The 22,633-nt window shown below is 51.1% G+C and overlaps 1 protein-coding gene across 1 annotated transcript in view; it reads left to right on the top strand.

Moving 5' to 3' along the window:
- LYPLA2 (lysophospholipase 2) overlaps positions 1–20,245 on the top strand; it is a 350,809-nt gene extending 330,564 nt beyond the window's left edge. The window contains exon 10 of the mRNA XM_069622386.1: positions 13,191–20,245. Coding sequence (XP_069478487.1) covers positions 13,191–13,241 — 51 coding nt within the window. The 3' untranslated portion in view covers positions 13,242–20,245. The remainder of the gene's footprint in view (positions 1–13,190) is intronic.
- Positions 20,246–22,633: the final 2,388 nt, after the last annotated feature.

Genomic DNA, 22,633 nt, shown 5'->3' with positions numbered 1-22,633 from the left:
TGACCACATGGCCGGGTCTTCTGGCCAGCCTACACTGTAGGGAAAGTGGGGTCGGGTGGACATTTCCTTTTCTAAGAATGCCTTTCCCTTTCCTCTTTTTGTTCCCTGGGTCATTTCGTCACTATATATTTCCTCAGCTATGGAGAGGACTCCTTTTAGGTTTTGTCCTTCTTGTAAGGCCAAATTTCCCTGGAAGAATAAACACGATAAGTGTAATCAGTGTTTGCCCCTTAATCATGATGAGACGGTTTGTATGGCTTGCAAGCTCCTGTGTCTGAAGACGCTGAAAGAGTGATGTGTTAAGCGGTGGGCGGCCTACGGAATGTTGCAGGCCAAGTCTAGTTCTCCGGTTGCCACAACCGCCGATTGTGATGAGGGGCTGAGTGACGAACAGGCCTCCGATTCGGAGGCTATTTGACCTCTCGGCGGAGCATTCTCGCTCTGCGTCGTCTGTCCCTGGCCCGCTAGGTAAGACTCAAATCCTTCTATGGGGAATGTACACCCCGGTGACAAAGATGCACATGCTTCACACACTAAGAACACAACCCCACGGACGTCCTCGACGAAACAGTCGAAGCGGTCCATAGCGCCAACGGGCACACCAGCAATTTCAGCTGTGCCCGTCGATCATCAGGATCAGCAGCCCTCGCTACAACTGCAGGTGCGCCTTGCTACTGGGCCCTCTAAATTGAAGAGCGCTGCCCCAATATTCAGGAGCCTGTCGAGACTCATCAGAAGAAAGCGTCCACGGTCGAGAAGGCCCTGGTTCCGCCGAAAGTAACCGCACTTCTCCAGCATGGGGTCTGGCATGGATTCACATGCTCATGAATATTCCCCGTCGTCAGGCTGGGAATCCTCGGTAAAGAAAAAACCAGTATCGGTTTCGTTTCTGATCTGTCTTTCGTAGTAATAACCAATCACTGGTCTCTGCGTCATACTGACCACAGCCAATGACTGCCCTCTACCTAAGCACCGCCTCTGGCAGCCATCTTCAGATTTTTACCGCACGTTCATGTGTTGGGATCCTCGTGCTATTGCTCTCGAGCGTTAGTGCTATTTTTCGCGCTTTTTCACAAAAAACTTCGATTCTTTCGGTCAAAAGAGCCTCAAGCTCCACCGATCCTACATCCGATCAACGGGGACCCGTGTCGGATTCATCTGTGCCCCTCAAGGGTGAAGATTTCGTCGAGCTACACTTCGGAGGACTCCAAAAGCTTCTCAGGCCCGGTCTCGGAGATGGCCCAGGAGAAGGGAAGCTCGACGCCCGGAAAGCTGTTCAGGGTCTGCCCTGGATGCCAGCTGCAGAACGTCTTTAAGGAGGACGAACACTCTTTCTGCCTTTACTGCCTTCATGAGGACAAGACGCACGTGGAGAAGGACTGTGCGTTTTGCGGCAACATGTCGGAACGGACCATGAAGGACCGCCATCAACGTCTCGCCAACTGGCTGGAGGGTAAGAGCCCGTCTGGCGAGAAGAAGAAGAAATCCGAGCGGTCTTCTAAGACCTTTGAGGGCGCCCCGGCGAAGCGGGGGCCCAACATAAGGCCAAGCACCGCGAGTCCGCTGGCACCGGGAGCGCCGAACGGTCGGGCTCTACGGGCGCCAGGCAGGGCGCACCCTCCCCCGCACCATCAACCACGAGCCAACGCTCTGGGTCGGGTAAGAGGAAGGCCGAGCACCCGGCGAAGGTCCTGGAGAGGCCCCGGTCGAGCTCTAAGGCAGAGGAGGAGCGTGGCAGTGCCCCCTCCCTCAAGGATAAGGCGGTGAGCGCACCTAAGGTGGTGAAGGCCTTGATCCATCCGACCAAGCCCTCTATCGAAACGGTCGCGGCGGCCCTGGCTCAGCCTGTGGTGGCTGCACCAGTGGTGGCGACCTCAGGGCCCAGAATCTCCCTGCCTCCTCGGAGGGAGTCTTCTTTTGTGCCCATCGATAGGACCCCCGTGAAACCCTACGTGGGGAAGAAGGGGGGGCAGGGCGTCGTCGTAGATTCGGCCTCAACCTCAGAAGAGGAGCTGATCGAGGTCTTAAGCCACGGCCTAGGCGTGGAAGAAGGCCAGCCCGTCGGAATGGACCCCGACGCAGGTGACGACGACATCGTCGAGGATACCGACGTGGCCCCTGCTCGCCCGTCGGACTCCCCTCTGCCAGCGCCGCAAGACAACTCGGCGGCCATTTTGTTGGCCATACAGTCCTTATGCTCCGAGATGAGGACGAGGCTACCGTTACCGACGGAGGAACCTCTCCCGTCGGGGGATCCAGAACCGGGACCTTCTGGTGTTCCCCCTACCAAGAAAAGAAGGATCCATCCACCACCTCCTTTTCAACCGTCGCGCCCCGTCCAGCCCTCCTCCCCGTCCACCCGAGGGGATGATACGGGGACTGACACGGCAGCGACGGGTACGGACGACGAGGCATACGACGAGGATTTTCCGTCGTCGCCTCCCACCAGGGCTTCTCCGCCCGACGAGATCGGATCTTTCCACTCCATGATCTCCAGGGCTTCCGAGCTTTTCCAACTCTGCCCTGAGAAGAAAAAGGAAGGCTTCCTTTATCAGCGGCGCGAGGCCAAGAGGAAGACGGTCCTCGCAGTGCCTCTGTTGGACGACATTTGGGATGAGGGCCTTTCCCTCCTCAAGAACCCTTCCACGACGCCAGCTAGAAGAGACCGGTACGAGAAAAAGTACCGGGTCCCGGACACGGCCCCCCTATGCCTCCGGGCGCAGCCTACCCCGGATTCCGTCGTCTCCGCGGCAGCCAGGAAGAAAGCGGGGGGGGGGGTGCGGCCTCCACATCGACTTCCCCGCCGGACGGCGAGGGAAAGAAATTGGATGCTATGGGTCGTAGAGTCATCTCGTCGGCAGCGACGACGATTAAAGCGGCCAACGCCTTGGCTATCGTGGCCCGCCACGACAGGGAGCTCTGGTACAAGATAGCTCCCCTGCTGGATTTTCTGCCGGACGACAAGAGGGCGGAGGCCCTGGAGATCCTGCAGGAAGGTGAGGTGGCCTCGGACCACGCCATCACCGTGGCGACGGACATCGCCGACACTGGGTTCCGCCAGCTGGGCAACGGCGTTTGCCTTCGACGTCGTGGATGGCTCAAAGCTACGGACTTCCGGCAGGACGTCCAGACCAGAGTCCTGGACATGCCCTTCGACGGGAACAACCTGTTTGGGAAGACAGTGGACGATTCCCTTCAGGCCATCAAGGCGGATACTGAGACGGCCCGGGCCCTTGGAGTCCTGCAGCAACGACGGACGCCCTTTCGGAGCGGCGGAGGCAAGGGCGCCTCCAAAGGTTCCGGCGGCGGTTTCGCTTCCTACCGTCAAGCGGCCCGCTCGTCGTCGCAAGAGGCCTACAGAGGACGAGGCAAGTCTAGCGGACCCCGCCGTCGTCGCCAAGGAGGTCAAGGCGGCAAGGCCGCGTCCAAGCAGGATTGAACCGGCCGTGGGGTCGGGCCCCCACCGAAGCACCCCGGTGGGAGGCCGGCTGGCGGGCTTCGTCAGCGTGTGGGAGTCCATCTCCACCGACCGTTGGGTGCTGGACGCCCTGGCCCGGGGCCACGCGCTCGAGTTTCAAAGAAGGTGCCCGCGCGTCCCCCCCCGTGGCCAGGAAAGAACTTCACGTCCCTCAACTTCTCCTGGAGGTAAAGGCGATGCTCAGAAAGGGCGCCATCGAACTCGTCCCAAAGAGGCTTCGGGGCTCCGGAGTCTACTCGCGATACTTCCTCGTGAAGAAGAAGACGGGAGGATGGCGCCCCATCCTAGACCTGCGACGTCTGAACAAGTTCATCAAGGCGCAGAAGTTCCGGATGGTCACCCTCCAGCACGTCCTGGGTCAGCTGGAGGAAGGAGACTTCCTATCGTCGTTGGATTTGGATGATGCCTACTTCCACATTCCCATCCTAAAGGGGCACCGAAAATTCCTCAGATTCGTGGTCCAAGGGCGTCATTACCAGTTCAAAGCCCTTCCCTTCGGACTACGGTCGGCACCCAGGGTATTCACCAAGTGCCTCGCACCGGTGGCGGCGCAGCTGCGCCGCGAGGGGATTCACGTCTACCCCTACCTGGACGACTGGCTCATCCGCGCCAAGACGAGGGAGCTCGCCGTGGTCCACACGGCAAGGACCGTCCAACTCCTCACGGACCTGGGATTCTCCGTGAACTACGCCAAATCCCACCTGGTGCCCGCGCAAGTCGCACTGTTTCTGGGAGCGAGGCTCGACACAGTGTCCCTTCTGGCCTCCCCGTCGGAGGAGAGGACCAGGACCATCTTGGGCAAGGTGCAACGGATGTTGATGGCCGACGCGGCCAAAGTGAGGTCCATCAAGTCCCTCCTCGGGATGATGTCTTCCTGCATCTACCTCATTCCCATGTGCAGGCTCCGGATGCGCCCGTTGCAAGAATTCCTGGATGCGCGCTGGATCCAGACGACGGGCAGCTTCGAGGAAAGGATCAAGCTCGACGAGAGTTTCCGACGAGCGATACGGTGGTGGGGCACCCGCGCGCATCTGACGGCGGGCATGGACTTCCAGACCCCAGCCCACCAGGAGACTGTGACCACGGATGCCTCCCTGGAAGGGTGGGGAGCGCACACCGAAAATCTGCACGCAAGGGGACTCTGGCTCCCGACGGAGAAGTCCCTGCATATCAACGTCCTGGAGCTCCGTGCAGTGTTTTGGGCCCTCAGGTCCTTCCTTCCGTCCCTCAAGGGCAAGGTGGTGAGGATCTTCACCGACAACACCACCACCATGTTTTACATCAGGAAACAGGGCGGAACCAGGTCCCCAGCGCTGTCCAAGGAGGCGCAGGACCTGTGGCATTGGGCCGTCGCCCAAGGGATTTTTCTGGTGCCGTTTCATCTGGCAGGGATAAAAAACACCATCGCCGACTCACTCAGCAGGGAGCTGCGCTCGTGCCAAGAGTGGGAACTACGGCAGGATCTGGTGGATCGCCTCTTCCGACGGTGGGGCACACCCCAGATCGACCTGTTCGCGACGGCGACGAACACCAAGTGCCGGAGGTTCGCCAGCAGGTTTCCCCAGACGAGGAGCATGGGCGATGCTTTCTCGTTCCCCTGGGAGGGCCTGTTCCTCTACGCGTTCCCTCCCTTGCCTCTGCTAATCCGGCTCGTCAACCAGCTCAAGAGGTCACGGTGCAGGATGATCCTCGTCGCACCTGCGTGGCCGAGGCAGATATGGTTCCCGGACCTTCTGGACTTGTCAGCGTCCCCGCTGATCAAGCTGCCGGCGGACGCGGATCTACTCTCCAGGGAAGGAGGCGCCATCCTCCACCACGACCCAAAGTCGCTGAACTTGCAGGCCTGGCTCCTGCAGCGCTAGAGTTTGGAGGATACGACATACCGGCCGATTGCAGAGAGGTTCTTGCAAAGGCCAGGGCGTCCTCGACTCTTAAATGCTACGGACACAAATGGAAGAGGTTCTCTGTCTGGTGCCACGCACAGAAGATTAACCCTCTACGGATTACGGCTCCCCAAGTACTGCCGTACCTGCTGACGCTGGCCAAAGCTGGTCTGGCACACGCGTCCATCAAGATTCATCTTGCTGCGATCTCCCGATACACCAGAACCACGGGGCGGGCGTCCTTGTGGTCTCATCGTCTGGTGAAGGAGTTCATGAAGGGACTGTTCAGATCGTTCCCGCCGGTGAAGGCTCCGGCCCCGGCGTGGGAGCTCAACGTGGTGCTGACCAAGCTCATGGGACCTCCGTTCGAGCCTCTGCACTCGGCCCCGTTGAAGTTTCTATCGTGGAAAACAGCTTTTCTTGTGGCCATCACCTCCGCACGACGAGTGGGAGAGATCCAGGCCCTTTCCTGCAAGGCCCCGTACTTGATTTTCCACGACACGAGGGTAGTGCTCAGGACGCACCCCTCCTTCATGCCCAAGGTACCGTCGGACTTCCATCTCAACGAACCCTTGGTGTTACCTGTGTTCTTCCCTTCGTCGCCGGCTGAGAGGACTTTGCACTCGCTGGATGTAGCTAGAGCGCTGAAGTTCTACGTGGACCGCACGAAGGGTTTTCGGAAGACGTCACAACTCTTTGTGAACTTTGGACCTGTCAATCAGGGGAAGGCTCTCTCGAAGGCTTCCATCTCCAGATGGCTCTCCGGCTGTATCATGTGCTGTCACCGGTTGGCAAACCGACCGCTGCCTGGCCGTCCGAGAGCCCATTCCACCAGAGCGATCGCAGCTACCACGGCGTTCCTATCTGGTGTGCCCCTGCTGGACATATGCAGGGCTGCTACGTGGAGGTCGACGCACACCTTCACGAAATTCTACTGCGTCGACCGGGATTCCAGGGAGGAGTCCAGGGTCGGCCAAGCAGTGCTGCGCAACCTGTTCGCCTGAGGTGAGCCTGGTGAGGAGGTAAGATGCTTAATGTTGAGTTGATGTGATGCTTAATGTTGAGCCTTTGCCACCTCCCGTGGTTGTGCATGTGTGTACTGCTATGTATTCTTTATTCATGAGCATGTGAATCCATGCCAGACCCCATGCTGGAGAAGGAACAAGTTACTTACCTGTAACTGTTGTTCTCCAGCATGGGTCTGGCATGGATTCACATGCGAACCCTCCCGCCTACCCCTCTGCGGCTCTTCACTTGGTCATACTGCCACTTCACGTGCTTCCAAATCTGAAGATGGCTGCCAGAGGCGGTGCTTAGGTAGAGGGCAGTCATTGGCTGTGGTCAGTATGACGCAGAGACCAGTGATTGGTTATTACTACGAAAGACAGATCAGAAACGAAACTGATACTGGTTTTTTCTTTACCGAGGATTCCCAGCCTGACGACGGGGAATATTCATGAGCATGTGAATCCATGCCAGACCCATGCTGGAGAACAACAGTTACAGGTAAGTAACTTGTTCCAACTGCAGGCCCGAACTTTATTACTTCCCGACTCTGAGGTGATTACCGAAAGCATTGCTAGGATTATTTCGATGGATGGTCAGAAGCAAGTGTCCAAGGATTCATCGAGACCCAAGGACAAACCCAAGGATTCGTCGAAATCCAGGGATAGGCCAAAGAATTCATCGGAACCCACGGAGAAGCCTTAGGACAAACAGGACACGCGTCAACATCCTGTCCCCCGAAAGGACTTTTTGGAAGGCACTGAATGGATTTCTTCAACATTAAACAAGAAATCTAGATGTTTGGCGACAGAAGAGCCATTACAGGAACCCCTGGACCCCTCTGGTTCCTCTATTTGGACCAGGGAGAAATTTGAGGGATGTTTGGAGAGGCTAGAGAGATTTGTAGAAAGAGAAATCCACGCCCAAAAGGCCTAGAGAGGAGAACCCCTCCCCCCCGCCCCCCCTCTCTCTCTGTGGCTAAGCTTCAAAGAGTCTTTTACCCTTCTCAAGAGGAGGAAGAAGAGTATATTTATGACCTCCCGGAGGAGGTTCCTGTGGACCTAGACAATCGTGATGAATATCCCTTTGCTGACACTGAGGATGTTCATTTGGACTCCCGACCCGGTTGGTCCTCGGCTTTGGCAGTCACCTACTCGACACCGGAACATGATGCCTTGCGCTTGGATACCCCCCACCCCTCCTCCCAACCACTCGCCAAGCCTCGCCGGTCGATGACCACATGGTGTTCAATGCCATATTAAGGAAAGCTGCGGAACATTTCCATATTGCTACCCAGGAGGCTGTTCCAGAAGCAGATTTTGTGGAGGACATCCTAAAAGAAAGAGAAACTCCTGCCAGCCAAGCTATTCCTCTGTTAAATTCGATCGTAAAGCGGTTGGCCCCTTTGACACCCACCTTAACTATAGCAGTAAATCTGAGGGTGGAAAAAATTGGTTCAACCAAGTTGCCCCCACCCCTGTCACCATCATTACATCAGGGGTCCTGCTAATCCAGATTCAATGGTAGTAACAACTAGGAAAAGAGAGAGAGAGAGAGAGAGAGAGAGAGAGAGGGGGGTTCCCCTCTGTCATCTGAAGCGGGGGGAAGCACCGCCTGAAAAGTAGTGTAAAAGGCTATGTGCTCTAGGGAAAAGGGTCACGCCGGCTGCAGCCTTTTCCACTTGCATCACAAATAATACAACCTTGTTGGCCAGCTATGCCGATGCAGAATGGGCCATGCTACAGGAGAGCCTTCAAGAAGTCCCAGAACCGCTGCGAGTTTGCCTGCTCTCCGTGGTGGCAGAAGGCAGGCAGGTTAACCAGAGTATCCTTAAAAATACTTTGGATGCATCAGAGACAGCCGGCAGGTCCTTGGCTCAAGGTACCCTCCTGAAGAGACACGCATGGTTACGCAACACACAGGAGGATTACATGGCAACATTGGACATGAAAGATGCATACTTTCATATTTCGATGTTGCCGGCGCACAGAAATTACCTCAGATTCATAATACAGGACAAGCAATCATTTCAAGGTACTACCCTTCGGCATAGCCTCAGCACCAAGGGTATTTACAAAGGTACTGGAAGTGGCAGCAGCACCTGCGCAGGTTATCCATCCTGGTTTATCCTTACCTCGACGACTGGCTCATAACGGGGGATTCTTACGAAACATGCCTGTCAAATACCCGAAAGACAATAGACCTCTTATTCAACCTGGGATTCTCCATCAACGAGAAGAAGTCCAGCTTGGACCCCAGTCAATTCAAGCAGTTCGTAGGGGCTCTAATTCGAACAAAGGACGGCCTCTTCTACCCCTCCGACGAGAGGGTCCAAAACATGCTGTTTCAGATCCTTCAATATGTAGCCAGTCGAGAGGTGATGGTACGGAAGGCAATGCGACTGTAAGGCATGATGGCGTCCTTCATTTATTTGGTTCCTCACACGTGCTTGCACGTGCGTTCAATGCAGGAGTGGCTCAACAGCCAGTGGTGTCAGGCCAGCGGACAATGGGATGATCTAGTGGTTGTCTTGCCAGCCCTTGTTCTCTCGCTACGGTGGTGGTCGAGGGAGAACCTCTTGAAGGGGGGGGGGGGGGGGAAATCCTTCACTGCCCCCGCAGTGGAGGCCACTCTTACTACAGACGCATCTCTCACAGGGTGGGGGAGCTCACCTGCTTCAACAGACAGCGCACAGAGTTTGGTCATCGGACATAGCATCGAATCACATAAACCTGTTTGAACTGTTAGCATTCTTCAAAGCACTGAAAGCCTTTCAGACTCAACTGCAGGGGAAGATGGTTCTGATCAGACAGCATCATGGCCATGTACTATCTGAACCAACAGGGGGGGCACTCCCTCTCCCGGGCTATCCAAACTGTCCCAGAACATTTGGAAGTGGGCTCTCAGACAGAACATGTTCCTGTTATCTCAACATGTTTCAGGGGAACTCGGTCGTCTAGCAGACCTACTCAACAGAGATTGCCCACTATCCATGGAGTACAAATGGCGATTATACAAAGACATCGTCTCCAATGTTTTCACAGAATGGGGCTTACCTGAGATCGACTTGTTTGCAACTCTGGAGAACGCTCCATGCCAAGACTATGCCTCCAGGTACATCCAGAACCACTCCAAGGGGAACTGAATCTGGATCACATGGTCAGGGAAACTTGCTTACGCTTCCCCCCCCCTACCCCCCCTCCCCCATAACCCCCCACCCGCATAACCGCCGCCTCCCGACTCCCCTACTCAACAAGATAGTGCACAAGATGCACCAGGAACCGGTCCCCATGATATTGGTGGCCCCCATGTGGGACTGCCAACCCTGGTTCGCTTATCTTATGGAGATGTCTCTATCCCACCCAGTGAAACTACCTTGCCTGTACAACATATTGTCTCAGGACAAAGGGGAGACACTTCACCCATGCACACAAACATTGAACTTAGCGGCCTGGCTCCTGAGGTCATGGAGTTCAGACACCTACAACTTCCTCAGAGATACATGGACCTACTTAAGGAAGCGAGAAAACCTAACAACTGATATTGCTATTCCAGTAAACGCTTTGTCACTGGTGCAATACCAAGGGAATCAATCCTATTGACTGCTCGCCTACTGGCATTGTATTGTACCTGACTCGCTTGACTCGGGCCTGGTTTTTAATTCCCTTAAGGTTTACTTAGCTGCTCTCTCAGCCTGCACTACGTCCCAACACAACAAAAAGTGTCATGGTGGAAAATACCAGTTATTAAAGCTTTCATGGAAGGGGTCAAGAGGATTCACTCCCCCCCCACCCACCCACCCCCCCCCATTTCTAATCCAGTTCCCGGATGGGACCTGAATGTGGTTTTGACCAGACTTATGGGGTCTCCTTTTGAGCCTATGTATAAGGCAAGACTCAAAGATCTTACTTATAAGACCACCTTCCTAGTGGCTATCACTTCTATAAGATGGGTTAGTGAACTACAGGCCCTTTCAGTTCTAGATCCTTTCGTTACAGTTCCGAGATGAGGCGTTTCTGCCCACTCAGCCCAGTTTTGTAGCTACATTTATCTCCAGGTTCCATGTAAACCAATCAATAGAACTGCCTACTTTCTTCCAGAACCCTACCAACATGGCCGAAAGAAGCCTACACACATTAGATATGCGTAGGGCAGTAGTGTTTTACCTGCACAGAACAAAACCACTGAGAAAGACCAACCAATTTTTCGTTTCAGTGGCAGCTGGTAGAGAAGGGTATCCTGTCTCTAAATCAGCAATCTCAAAGTGGATAGTCAAATGCATCACACGGTTTCTCTCTTGCTAAGAGAGAACTGCCCTTCAAGCCTAGAGCACACTCTACTCGGGGCACTGGGGCTTCCATGGCATTCATTGCAAATGCTCCCCTAGAGTCCATTTGGAAAGCGGCAACCAGGAGTTCTGTACACACCTTTACAAAACACTATTGCCTAGGCAATCATTCTAGGTCTGATTCTCAGGTGGGACAAACAGTACTAAGACATCTTTTCACTACTGTTTCTTCTCATAACCCACCTCCAACTCCGGGTACTGCTCGCTAGTCTATGCACAGCATGTGATTCTAAGCAGATTAACAAGCATCAGCAGACATGCATTACTCACCAATGTTTGTATCTGCTTAGATTCACATGCGCCCTCCCTTCCTCCCCACTCGGATGGAAGGAACATAGACTTCTTACTACTTCTCTTTTCTGTACTCACTCACGATAGTCATAAGGATCCCTCACAGCAGAAAAAATACAATCGGAGGGACCTCAACGCATGAGGGATTTTGGGTACACTACAAGTCACGTAGGGATAGTGTTACAGGCACACCCATGTTGACCTCTCCGTTCGATTCTCGAAAGACAAGATGCAGTACTCTGCGGTTACCACTGGATGGCTGACTAAATGCACAGCATGTGAATCTCGGCAGATAAAAGCATTTTTGATGCTTGTATCTTGTTAGATTCACATGCGCCCACCCTTCCTCCCCTTTGGAGAGAAGGTGCATGGATGTTTTCTGGCTTTATCGACTCTTATCTGCTTTATTACATCTGTACTTGCGCCACACTTCATACTACCTCATGTCAGAAACAAAACAATCAGAGGGACCTCGTGCGTGAAGGTCCATGGTTACAGTGGATGTCACACTAGGAATAGTATTACTGTATTACTGGCATGCCCAGTTGATGCCCCTTTTCGCGTTTTGAAAACAAAAAATGTAATACTCTGCACTACCACTAGATGTCGGCCTATGCATAGCATGTAAGTCTAAGCAGATCCAAGCATCAGAAATAAGATTATGGTGAGTAATGTATACTATATATACACACTGCCTGGTGGTGTGGAGAGAATGGTAAGACACACACACACACCCTAACCTTCCCCTCCTCTTCTGCCCCCCCTCCTTTCTTCCTCCTCTAGTGTTGTGGAGGGAATGGTGACTGTCTCACTCACACACTTCCTGGTGGTGCAGAGAGTGTTGAGCAGCTTGATGCTGCAGAAAGCAGTAAACCTATGAAGCTGTATGCATGTTTCAGAATCCTGTATATTCTTTCCGGGTACTCTGTTCCCGGTTTACAGTTGTCTGAGAATTGCAGCTCCACTAGGTCATGTAAATGGCATACGTGTGGTATACAAATGCCATGTAATATAACAAAATAGTCTGCAGTCAATGGCCATGAGTTGAATAAGATTTGGCAGGGCCTTAAAGCATGGGGTGTGGTGAGGCTAGAGCTATTTTGGGTTGTAAAAGATGTGGGTAGGTTGAATCTTGGGACACGTGAGTTAGAGTAGGAATGGCAGAGGAAGCACTTTGCCCTTGATGGTGGCACTCTGTCCAAAGTTGTACCCATGCTCATCTCTAATTTTTGAAAAAGGCCCCTTTCCTTGTTTTCAGCATTAATTTTAAACAAACCTCATTCCCGAAATCAGGGAATCTTTAAAACAATTACAACACCCTGATGCTTGAAATGTACTAACCTGCACAAGACACTAGACCTCTCTGTGCATTGCCCGACTTGTCTTCACTCGTAGAATTGTTTCACATAAGCATCTTCAGAATAAAAGGTGCAAGTATGTATGCATTACCTCACTGGCACATTGCAGATCAGCTAGAATAAAATCCTGCTTCTTTGGTGCAGGCATTTACTGTGCAGTTTACACAGAATGAGGGGCATTGGACTGTGACTGGCCCCTTCCCAGTGAGCTGCGATTTGTCAGGGAAATAGGCCATCAGCATTCTCCATTTAACACCATCTGCCCCAGCCCAGTAATAAGAGAAGCCTTCAAAGAAACATGCACAAAATAAATCAACCCTTCATCAGGATTTCAGAGGCCAATCTGTGTTTTACCCTTCAAATAACGCCACTTTCCTGGATTTCAGGAACAAGAATGCATACCACCAAACCATTTAAGTGCCACCATGTGGTCTCTGGCCATCTCTCGCACAATGGGTGCGACAGGTAGTCTCTCTTCACAGGGAGTGGAACAGAACCAAGAAAAGTCTTAATGGGTGGGGGTAGAAAGCATTAAATACCAGGCAGCAGTGGGGCCATAATGTCTCGAGGCACTAGCGCTGTAATAAATGGCTTGATGAGGCGAAGAGAGCTGTTCTTACAGTGTACCATATGGCAAAGGAAGTGGGGAGATGCATCTCAGCAACAGTGTTGGGTCAGTCTATGTCTGGAGGTATCGGAGATGGGGTAGATGGTTTCACGAAATACAGAAGGGATAAGGCAGTATCAGAAGTGGGGCATATAGTGACCGAGCAAAAGAGTAATGCCACTTTGTGCCACTAACGCTAAGATATTTTGTTCTTGTGCAGGAAATGGATGCTGTGAAAGACTTCATAGAGAAACTCCTTCCCAGAGTCTAGAAGAAGCACTCAGACTGTATCAGGCAGAAGAGAGGTTGAAACCTCTGACCTCTTAACCAGAACCTGAAATCTACAAAAGGAAGCCATGCCAACCAACCTCAACTTTTTGTTTGTCATACCTCCTGTGTCTGCCCACCACCTCAGTCCTGTACATCTGCGTGGATCCTTGCACCTGCCCTCCAGCTGTGTCGTTTACGCGTATGGATACTCTGTTCGCTCCACCGCCTTGTGGATTTTTCTTTGTCCTCCACCTCAGTCCAGCACTTGTGTGGCATCTCCAGCTTTTCCTCCACATTTCCCAGCAGCAGTAGTGTGCGTATATGGACCTGAGCTGCTCTCTGACACAAGTCCCGCTGCTGAAGGTACTCCTGGTAAGGAGGGGATTCAGTTAGACTGCTGGAGTATTCTCATGAGCAGTGTGTTGGGGGTAAATCACCCTCTGCTCCGCGGAAGCCTTGCAGCAGTCAACTGCTTCTGCTGTCTGGTGTTCTCCCAGGGGAATGCTCGATGCCTCTGGTGTTCAGGCTTTGTCTCTTCATGTGCTTTGGGAGTAAGTGCTGTGGTGACTGGCCCACTTTTGCCTTCTGGTGTAGGGCTGAGAGGAGGGTGTGGTGTTGTGGCCATCTGCCTTCCTTTGCATCCTAGCGCCTTTTAGGGCATAAGTTGGCAAACTGCCCTTTTTTTCTTGTCTGCTTTGGGAGTGGGAGAAACTTTCTCAGATTAGTCCTTCCCTTCATGGTGTACTCTTGGGTGTCTGAGACAGTGCTAAGGTAATGCATTGCGATAGGCCCGGTCTAGTCACCTGTTGTATTCTGTTGGCAGAACAAGAAAGTGCTGCAATCTATTGTCTCATTATGTCCCTGGAGCACTGACCACATGTCAGTGTTTCCAAAGAAAGTGTCTGGTCGTTGTTACTAGTGGGTCACAGTGTTTAACCGCTTCTCTTGTTACGGTTGCAGTATTACACTGCTAGTCAGTGACACTGAGGCTCAGGCCCCGTCTGTTTTGATCACCTGGTAATGATTGGCCACTGGGGCTGCGCCCCGTTGCTTGATCATGTGCAGCCGTTAATCGCTTTGGCCACCTGCCAGGTTACTGAATCTGTAGCAGTACCATCTTCATCCCAGCTCAGTTACAGCGCTTGGTCCTTTTCCTGTAGCTGCCCTATTGTCATGGCTTCCTAGGACTAAACCTAAGCATCGTGATTTGGTCCGCATCAACAGCCGTTCTGGGGCTAGTTCTACAACAGCGCCAGGCTCCCTCTGGTAGTTGCTCTGTTATTAGGGTTTGTTCTGCAGCAACTCTCATAGAATGTAGACTTGCTCTGACGGCCAACAGATATGTAGCCTCGCTTTTCGTCCGCTCCAATGGAACCTCCTGTATCTGGACTTTGTCTGAAATGGCGTCTTTGGCATTGAGGCTCACCCCGCTGAACGGCCCATGAGATCAGGGCCCACTTAGCTACAACATGCAGGATTCCTCCAGTTACTAGCACCATCTACAGGCTTTAATGTCTCGCCTAGTTGGATGCCAAAATACCTCAACATATTATTAGGGCTTTAGCCGTTAAGCTAGAAAGGGCTGTTCTGTCTGACTGTACCATAAACCTCATCATCTCCCTCCACTCAGGGCGAAGACGATGCACACTGTATTAGAATCTGTTTTAGCTACTGGTGCCACAAACCTGCATTTAGAGTGCTTCGCTCCCTCCAGCTGCTGAACGCACAGCTCCTTTCAGCTGTGTACCAACATGGCATCCCTCCATCTTCTTTGAGCTACATGTGTTGAACACCCTCCATTTCCAAACGACCTAGCTCCTCCACCTAAACCTAGCTGCAAGGAGCACAACTCCCTCCAGAATAGGACACAGCAATTACCAGCTTCATACATAGCATGGCTCTGTCTATGTAAGGCACGCTCCTCCACCTAAACCTAGCTGCAAGGAGCACAACTCCCTCCCTCCAGAACAGCGCACAGTGTTTCACCGCTGCATATATTGCATGGCTATCTGTCTGTGCAGGGCACGCGTGCCTCCACCCTGTTCCCCCCCCCCCCCCCCCTTCGAAACCAGCTGCAAGGAGCACAGAGCATGTATTTCCTAATTGCTGCTAATCCTGCAGGAGTTCCAGTACAAGTAACATGTTGTATGTGGTGTCTTAAATGCATTTTGTTTGTAATGTAGGAAATTCCAAGATTGTTTTAGAAATTATGCTCAGTGAGGCCGTGCACTGAAGGGACACCACAAATTCCAAAAACCTGTGATAATTTGAGTCCAGTGTCACTGTTGCTGTGGTGGCTTCTGGGTTACAACTTTTGTTGGACTGCATTCTGATGATGGTGCACTTTTGAAGAAATGTATTAACTATTTTATAGGTTTTATTCAGTAAAGGTGCATGTCTGCCCTGACACCGCAGTTGTCTATAGTGGAAACCTGGGCGTATTCAAAGTTGCATCTCTGTGCCACTTGTCTCCTCCCATGGCAGCCCTGTTCCACATCACTCTGTTCCTCTGCCTTCAGCATTTAGACCAGGTGTCTTAAAGGTGCTTCATTAGTTTATCTCCATTGCAGACATCTATGTTAGGAACTGTGACGCTGAAGAGGCTTCGTCTCAGCGGCTGTTCTGCGGTGCAAGCAAAAGACTTGGGTCAGCTTTGTTCCTAGCAGTAGTTTAGCATTGCTCGTCCTATTGTTTGAAGACGCTTAGACCAAGTTTAGTCTAAGCGGAGGCGTTGTATTTCTGCTGAAATTAGGGTGAGGCTTTGTATTTCTGGGGTTTGTTTTGTGTACACCTGGGGCAAGATTGTTACCAATGTCTGCTCCATTCGTATGCAATCCCTCTGCTTTCTTATGCAAAGTTCGTCTCCTATTGTTTTTACAACAAGTGTTTCATACCTGTGCAACAATATTAAGGCAAGTTCTGTGTGTAAGAAAAGACAAGGGCTAATAACCTCTTAGCAGTGTCATTGGTGATCTTGTAAGCATGTTGAACATCTATAATGTTCACCTGAATGGTTTATACAAAGAAATATTTCAATCTAGGTTTGCATGTGAAGGAAACCGAGATGCTGATGAGGTATTGTGGCCACTGTGAAGCAGTAGTAGTTCGGAGAGTGGGACAGCATGGTCAAATCCTAAATTATGAAGACTCCTATGGAATTTGTCTCATTAATTTGGGCCTGCTGTTTAATATGTATAAGCAGCGCCTCACCTGTTTTTAAAGCTCTGGACTAACCTCCATGAGAGTATCATTTATGAAATAAGTGTTGAAAATTGGGGACTCCATTGCGTATAGATAAGATTGCGTCTGGTTGGTTGGCTGCCTGCTTGTGGGTGTATGCAATATTATCTGTTTGGCAGTGAATGCTTTGCTGTTGCAAGTGGAGGAAGCCGACAAGTTGTCTAATGTGTTATTCCAGAATAGGACGTTTCCTAAGGGGGGCGGGGGGTGATATGCACTGCTACACATGAAGGGCCAGTACTAGCACACTCAGGAGAGACATGCGGTCCAGGCCAGCTGTGGGTACAGTTCTCCAACCCTGACCCGTGACCAAGAATAACAGTAGACTGTAACCTGGACCAGAACCCAAGTTATTGACTGGTAGCATGTGTACTGGGCCAGTTCCAGAGTTACTCTGATAAGATATGTACTGTACCAGGACCCAGAGCTGTTTCACGCAATGTGAACTGGACTAGGCCCATGAGCTCTTGTTGAACCTGATCTGTATTGGATTACTGTCTGGTAGGATATGTACTTGACCAGGAGCCAGTTACTGTTTTTCATGCACTGTGAATTGGACGAGGATTCTGAGCTTTTGCCTGACCTGCTGTACTGGACTGTGATCCATGGTTTTCTGTCAGGATGTACACTGCTTTTGCACTCTGAGTTCTGGTCCACCAGTGTCTGCTGCTGCTCAAAGGCCCAGTGTTTTATTGGTGCCAGGGTCACATCACAAACGAGAGGCCTCATCTGTGCAGTTTACCTCCATTTTGCCAGAATATCATTTTTCAGTCAGTTATTGGTTTTGTATGCCTAGTATAATTGCTTGTGTGCTACATCACCCCGAGTGGAGGAGAGGGGCCGCTGTCAGCCAGTGTTTACAGTAATAGGAAGACCTTTGTCAAATCGGTAAACGGACTATAATTACCCTGATCAGTCTACTTGTGCCCCAAAGTGTGCATTATGCTCACGCCTCGGATCATGGGACTTTGCTGCACTTGCTCTGCGTGCACACTAATAGTTGACTGGCACAGAGCTCTACCTTAATCTTTGCAAGTGGTAAGAGTTGCAGTGCTACCTGGCATGGTAACCTATGGTCTGGTATCCCTGCACGTTGTAGCTCATCTTTCATGCAAGCATTGAAGCTCCATGCTCTACCATGAGCGGCACCCTTCACAGTCTTCAGGACAGAGAGCTAACAGGAGCTGTGCCCAATGTCCCTGTTTATCTTTCATTGTATGCGCAACTTGGGGATATAGGGCTGCTGTGCTGCCAGAAGCTGTGCCTAGTGCCCCTTTGCACCTTCATACCTTGAATGCACGCCTTGCTTCCACAAGCTGTCTCCAGTGCCAGGCGTGGCACACACTGAGGCTCTGAGCTGCCAGGTGCTGTCCCTGGTGATCGTCCCGGTCACACATGCCTCTGAGCTTCTGTGCTGCCCAGCTTCCCATTATCAGAGTGTATGTTAATGTCCCTCCTTTAAGCCCTCGTGTAATGAACTTCCTCCGCAGGTGTTGCCCTATAATGGGCACATTGTGGACTGTTTTTTGTGAACTTCTAGAATCATTGAGCCAAAATGGTTGTTTATAGAGATTTTCTTGCAGAATGTGCTTGTCACTCTTGTGGTTTGTTTATGGTATCATGGGCTTGCTGTTGGTCGAGGTTCTGATGGGACACTTTCCCAGGGATAATAGTAAAACTACTAATCCACAATCTAAAGGAGTCGAACTGTCTTTGATCAGACAAAAGGTGCTAAAGGCAACTACAGACCTAATTGTGAACGACAGCTGGGCTGTTAGTCACCATCAGCATTCACTGTCAGCCACCATCCGTTTGGTGTCAGCTGGGCCTCTAGCATCCGCATAGGATAACTGGTGGTGCCGGCCACAGCCTGCATTTAGTGGCAGTTGGGCTGCAGGAGACTGGGTGACATGGAAATAAACCAAGACAGCTTTTCAGCACTGGTTTTAAGTAGTCGCCTTTACCCCATCTGTGCCGCCTGGCCATTGAGAGTTGGGTGGGCTAGCAAGTGTATTAGCACTAGTGGACAATGGGAACTGTCTGCTGTCCAGTGTTGTGATTATAGCTGGGTTCCTTAGTAGGGCAATAGCTGGACGCCCATGTGTCCTTTCTACCCCCTGGTAACTGCAGTGCCTTAATGGGGGCAGCTCACTGTCAGAATGTGACAAATCGCCATGCATTTGTTGGCCCACTGTCAGTATTGAGTGGCATATTGTCACTTGTCATGCCACTGTCCATATTACCTGACTGCCCTTACCAGTATTAGTGTGCTGTCAGTATTGGATGACCGCGATCCTGCTGACCATTGTTGAGTGACGGCTGAACATCACTTGTGTCAGCCATCCTCATCATCGCAGGACAGCTTGGCTCACATTGTCAGCTTGCCATTGGTGCATGGTGAGTTCCGGGGCTCACTGGTGCCACAGTCGCCACAAGTTGACAGCTGGTGCTTACTGGCATCAGCCCACCCTTTGTATTGGGTGACAACTGGGCTCTGGGTTAGCTTACCATCAGTACTGGTGACAGGTGGCCCCCCCACTTCAGCCACAGTCACCATGTTCTGCCAGGTGCGGGAACACTGGTGTCAGTCTGCCTCTCGTATTGGCCAACATCTGTGTGTGCAGTGTTATCTTGCTGACATTACTGGTCACAGCCGGGCCCCATTGCTGCCAGCATACAGTGTCCGCTCACCAATATTGAGCTAGTCTATCATCTTTCACCGATGTCAGCACATGGTGGCAGCACCAGCCTTGCTGCATCACACAGTAAAAAGCAATAATAAGGTTCCTGGCAACTTAAAGTGTTTGGTTTGATACATATAGACCTCTGTTGCCTTGCTAGAATCTTTGTCCTTCAGCGACAGCGCGACACCCAAAGAGTTGCTGAGACTCCATTTTTGTGGAAATATTGATCTATACAAGTTAATCTAACATGTGTTCTTCCTTGAAAGCCATTGATCTTTCTTTGGCTGAAGCGCTTTTTCCACTTTTATGTATATTTTGTTTTAAAGAATTTAGAGCATTCCATATAGCACTGTAGATATCAGTGGACATCCTGCGACAGGTACGTGTGCACAGGTCTGAGATGCGTGGGCAGAGACCTTTGGAATGGACATGTTGATACCGATTATTGGAGTGCCCTATTGTCCAGAGGCTCTGTGTGCAGAGATCTTAAATCTATATGGGTGCACACACATCAGACTTTCATGTACACACCAACCAATAGGATGCTGTAAGCTAAAAGTAAGGGACAACTCTTTGGGTACAGATTTTTTTCAGAAAGGCCGATTACCTGCAGGAAGCTTGTGTGTGCACATAGACGGTGTGTGTCCCCAGATCCAGGGTTGCAATTAGAATGTGTACACATGGACCTGTGGGTAGCAACCAAATGAGCACAGATCTGGGATGGAGGGATTTATGGGTGCTGTGATATGTCTGACTGTTGTATTTTGGCAATTTTCTGGAATTAACTGCTCTGTGTGGGTGTACACAGACGTCTGAGTGGTGCTTATGTGAGGATGTCTGGTTAGTGGTTGTGTGCACAGATGTGTCAGATGATGCTGCATGTGCACTGATCTAGCAGTGATGGTCCTGTGCGCACACAGTGATCTGTGGGCCTAGCCGGATGAGCATAGGTCTTTGCACAAATGTTATGCTGATACCAGTTTAGCAAACACAGTCATCCATTCCTTGGGTTCCTCTGCTTTCTTTTGTCTTCCCTTTACAACCTGTTTTTGTCGTGTCAGATTAAAAATTCTAAACCTCTCGTGTGACTGTGTCTCAATTGAAAGTTCCTACTCACCTTGTGGTTTAATTGTCTGTGTGTTTCGAGTTGTCTGGTCAGTGCATGATTGGGGACATGTGTGTTCCACTGGTATCCAATGATTACTAATATAGGTGTACAAGCTTTGCATACTCAGATCTAAAGGTTGGCTCAGAAACCTGTCTGAATGCAACACTTTATTATTGTTAGACTTTTTATTGAGCTCAGGCCCTCGCTTTGGAAATCAACTGAGCACATTACAAGTCCCCTGGGGAAGAACACAGTGAGGGTAGTAGGAGCAATGAGCTAACAAGCGGGGAGTCTGCAGCAATTAAGCAGCATGGGATCTACAACCATCCAGGAGAGAAAAAGATTCCTTGAAGAGGAGGGTCTTTAGTTTCTTCCTGAAATATAGAAGTGTGGGTGTGAGACTGGTGGTGGAGATTCCAGAGCCTGGGGTTTTACATGGATGTCTTCTGGGTTCTTTCTTTCCTTCCTGCACTGGCATAGTTCGATTCTGCACATGTCCTGGCTTCTAGTAGATCGAAGGCCTGCGGTGATGCCGAGTTCCTCAGTAAGAGGATTAGAGGGTGACCACCTTATAGATGATGCAGCAGAGTTTGAAGGTGCACTTCGATGAGTGTGGTAATTTCGAATTTGCTGAGTCCTTTCATGAGCATGTAGGACACATCTTGAGGTGCCAATGTGGTTGCTAGAAGGCTTTCCAAGAGGGCATTGCCACCATCCAGGTAGGAGAGGACCAAGACTTGGATAGCAGATCTGAAGCAGTTTTGTGTGATGAAGGGCTTGTTTTTTTTTTTTTTTTGTTTGCAGGAGGATGAGGTATCAAGCTATTGGTGCCTGCCTTGAAGGAGAATTATCTGTCAATGTAGAACTGAGGGGACTGGCTCGGGTGTGCAACCCTTGCTTCGTTGTGGGGAGCCAAGTTCGGATATCATGGTGTTTGTGGTGTTGGTCAGCAGTATGAATTCGGTCTTGCAGTGGTTGAGCTTCAGGTAAGCACTGGACATACAGGACTGGATCAATGTGAGGGAGGCCTTGAGCCAGTGGACGTCTTCAAGGCAGGACCACTTGTGTCTACAATGGGTGCTGTGAATTATCTTTGGCAGGCATCAAATCATCACTGTGACTCCATGACCCACTGGAATGATGGAAAGTAGTAATATATACACCAGGTTATTAGTAGTTTTCCTGAAACTCGACTAGTTCATCTCATTGGGTCTTTGTCCCCACAACTAGGCCAAAGTTGGTAGCAAGCCACACCTGAAAATCCTGGTATGGTTCAGTTTTACACTGTTCTTTTCTCCTTGCAAGTGTGGTTTAACTTTGGGGGTGGGGGGGAGAACCAGGCGTGCAAGGCTAAAGAGTAGTGCTGCTTCTGTATCCACTCATCTCTTTACTGTTCACTCCTTTTATATCTTCACAGCTTACACTTTGTGGCAAGTCACAGCCGTACTCTTTATTTCAAAACTTTATGTATTGTAAACCTGAATGGTTTATTTAAATAGAAGTAAATTAATTTTGGGGGAAATAAATACTATCGCATTATATATATATATATATATATTTCTGAGGCTTGTGGAATCTGCTTAGATCACATGCTGTGCATAGGCCGACATCTAGTGGAAGCTGCAGAGTATTAGTTTGTTTTTCGAAACTTGAAAATGAACGTCGACACAGGGCGGGCCAGTAATACTATCCCTAGTGTGACGTCCACTGTACCCAGGATCCCTCACGCGTGTAGGACCCTCAGATTGTTTTTTCCGCCATACTGGTCGGAAGCATTTCGTGGAGTTCCCTGGCCTTAGCCATAATTTTGCTAAATATTGTTATATTTACCCATTTCTCCACCCCAACGTCGAGTCACCGAACTTCCACACTCGACGCCGGCCTGGAGAAGAATCCGACCGTCGACAGCTGCACGACGGATTTGGGCCTCGGAAGGCCTCCGGCCTCGGCCCTGCAAGTAGGGAGAGTGGGGGGTGGACATACTCTACACTCTTTTGGTTTATATACATACATTTTTATATATTCCTACACTTACTAGCCCGCTGTATGGAGGGTACCCCTTTCCAATTCTGCCCCAAGTGCAACCGCAAGTACCCTTGGGTTGACGGGCACGCCACCTGCAATCTCTGCTTGCTGAGGGACCACCCCGAGGCGAACTGCAGAGCGTGTAGTAGGTTTAAACCGAAAACAGTTAAGGACCGTTCGATCAAGCGTTGGGCCCACCACGGCAGGCGTCAGGAGGCCATGGCAGCGAAGGGCGCATTCAGCGATGGCAGCGACGACGTGCTTTCAGACAACGAGGGCAACGTGGCGTCAAGAGACAGCCGAGCGCAAGTCCCCGACCTCGGAAGGTCGTCCGGC

This window comes from Ambystoma mexicanum, chromosome 11, assembly GCF_040938575.1.
Source record: "Ambystoma mexicanum isolate Mex_15411 chromosome 11, UKY_AmexF1_1, whole genome shotgun sequence".
Classification (NCBI taxonomy): domain Eukaryota; kingdom Metazoa; phylum Chordata; class Amphibia; order Caudata; family Ambystomatidae; genus Ambystoma; species Ambystoma mexicanum.
The sequence above is the reverse complement of the archived record's forward strand: the minus strand, read 5'-3'. Positions and strand labels throughout refer to the sequence as shown.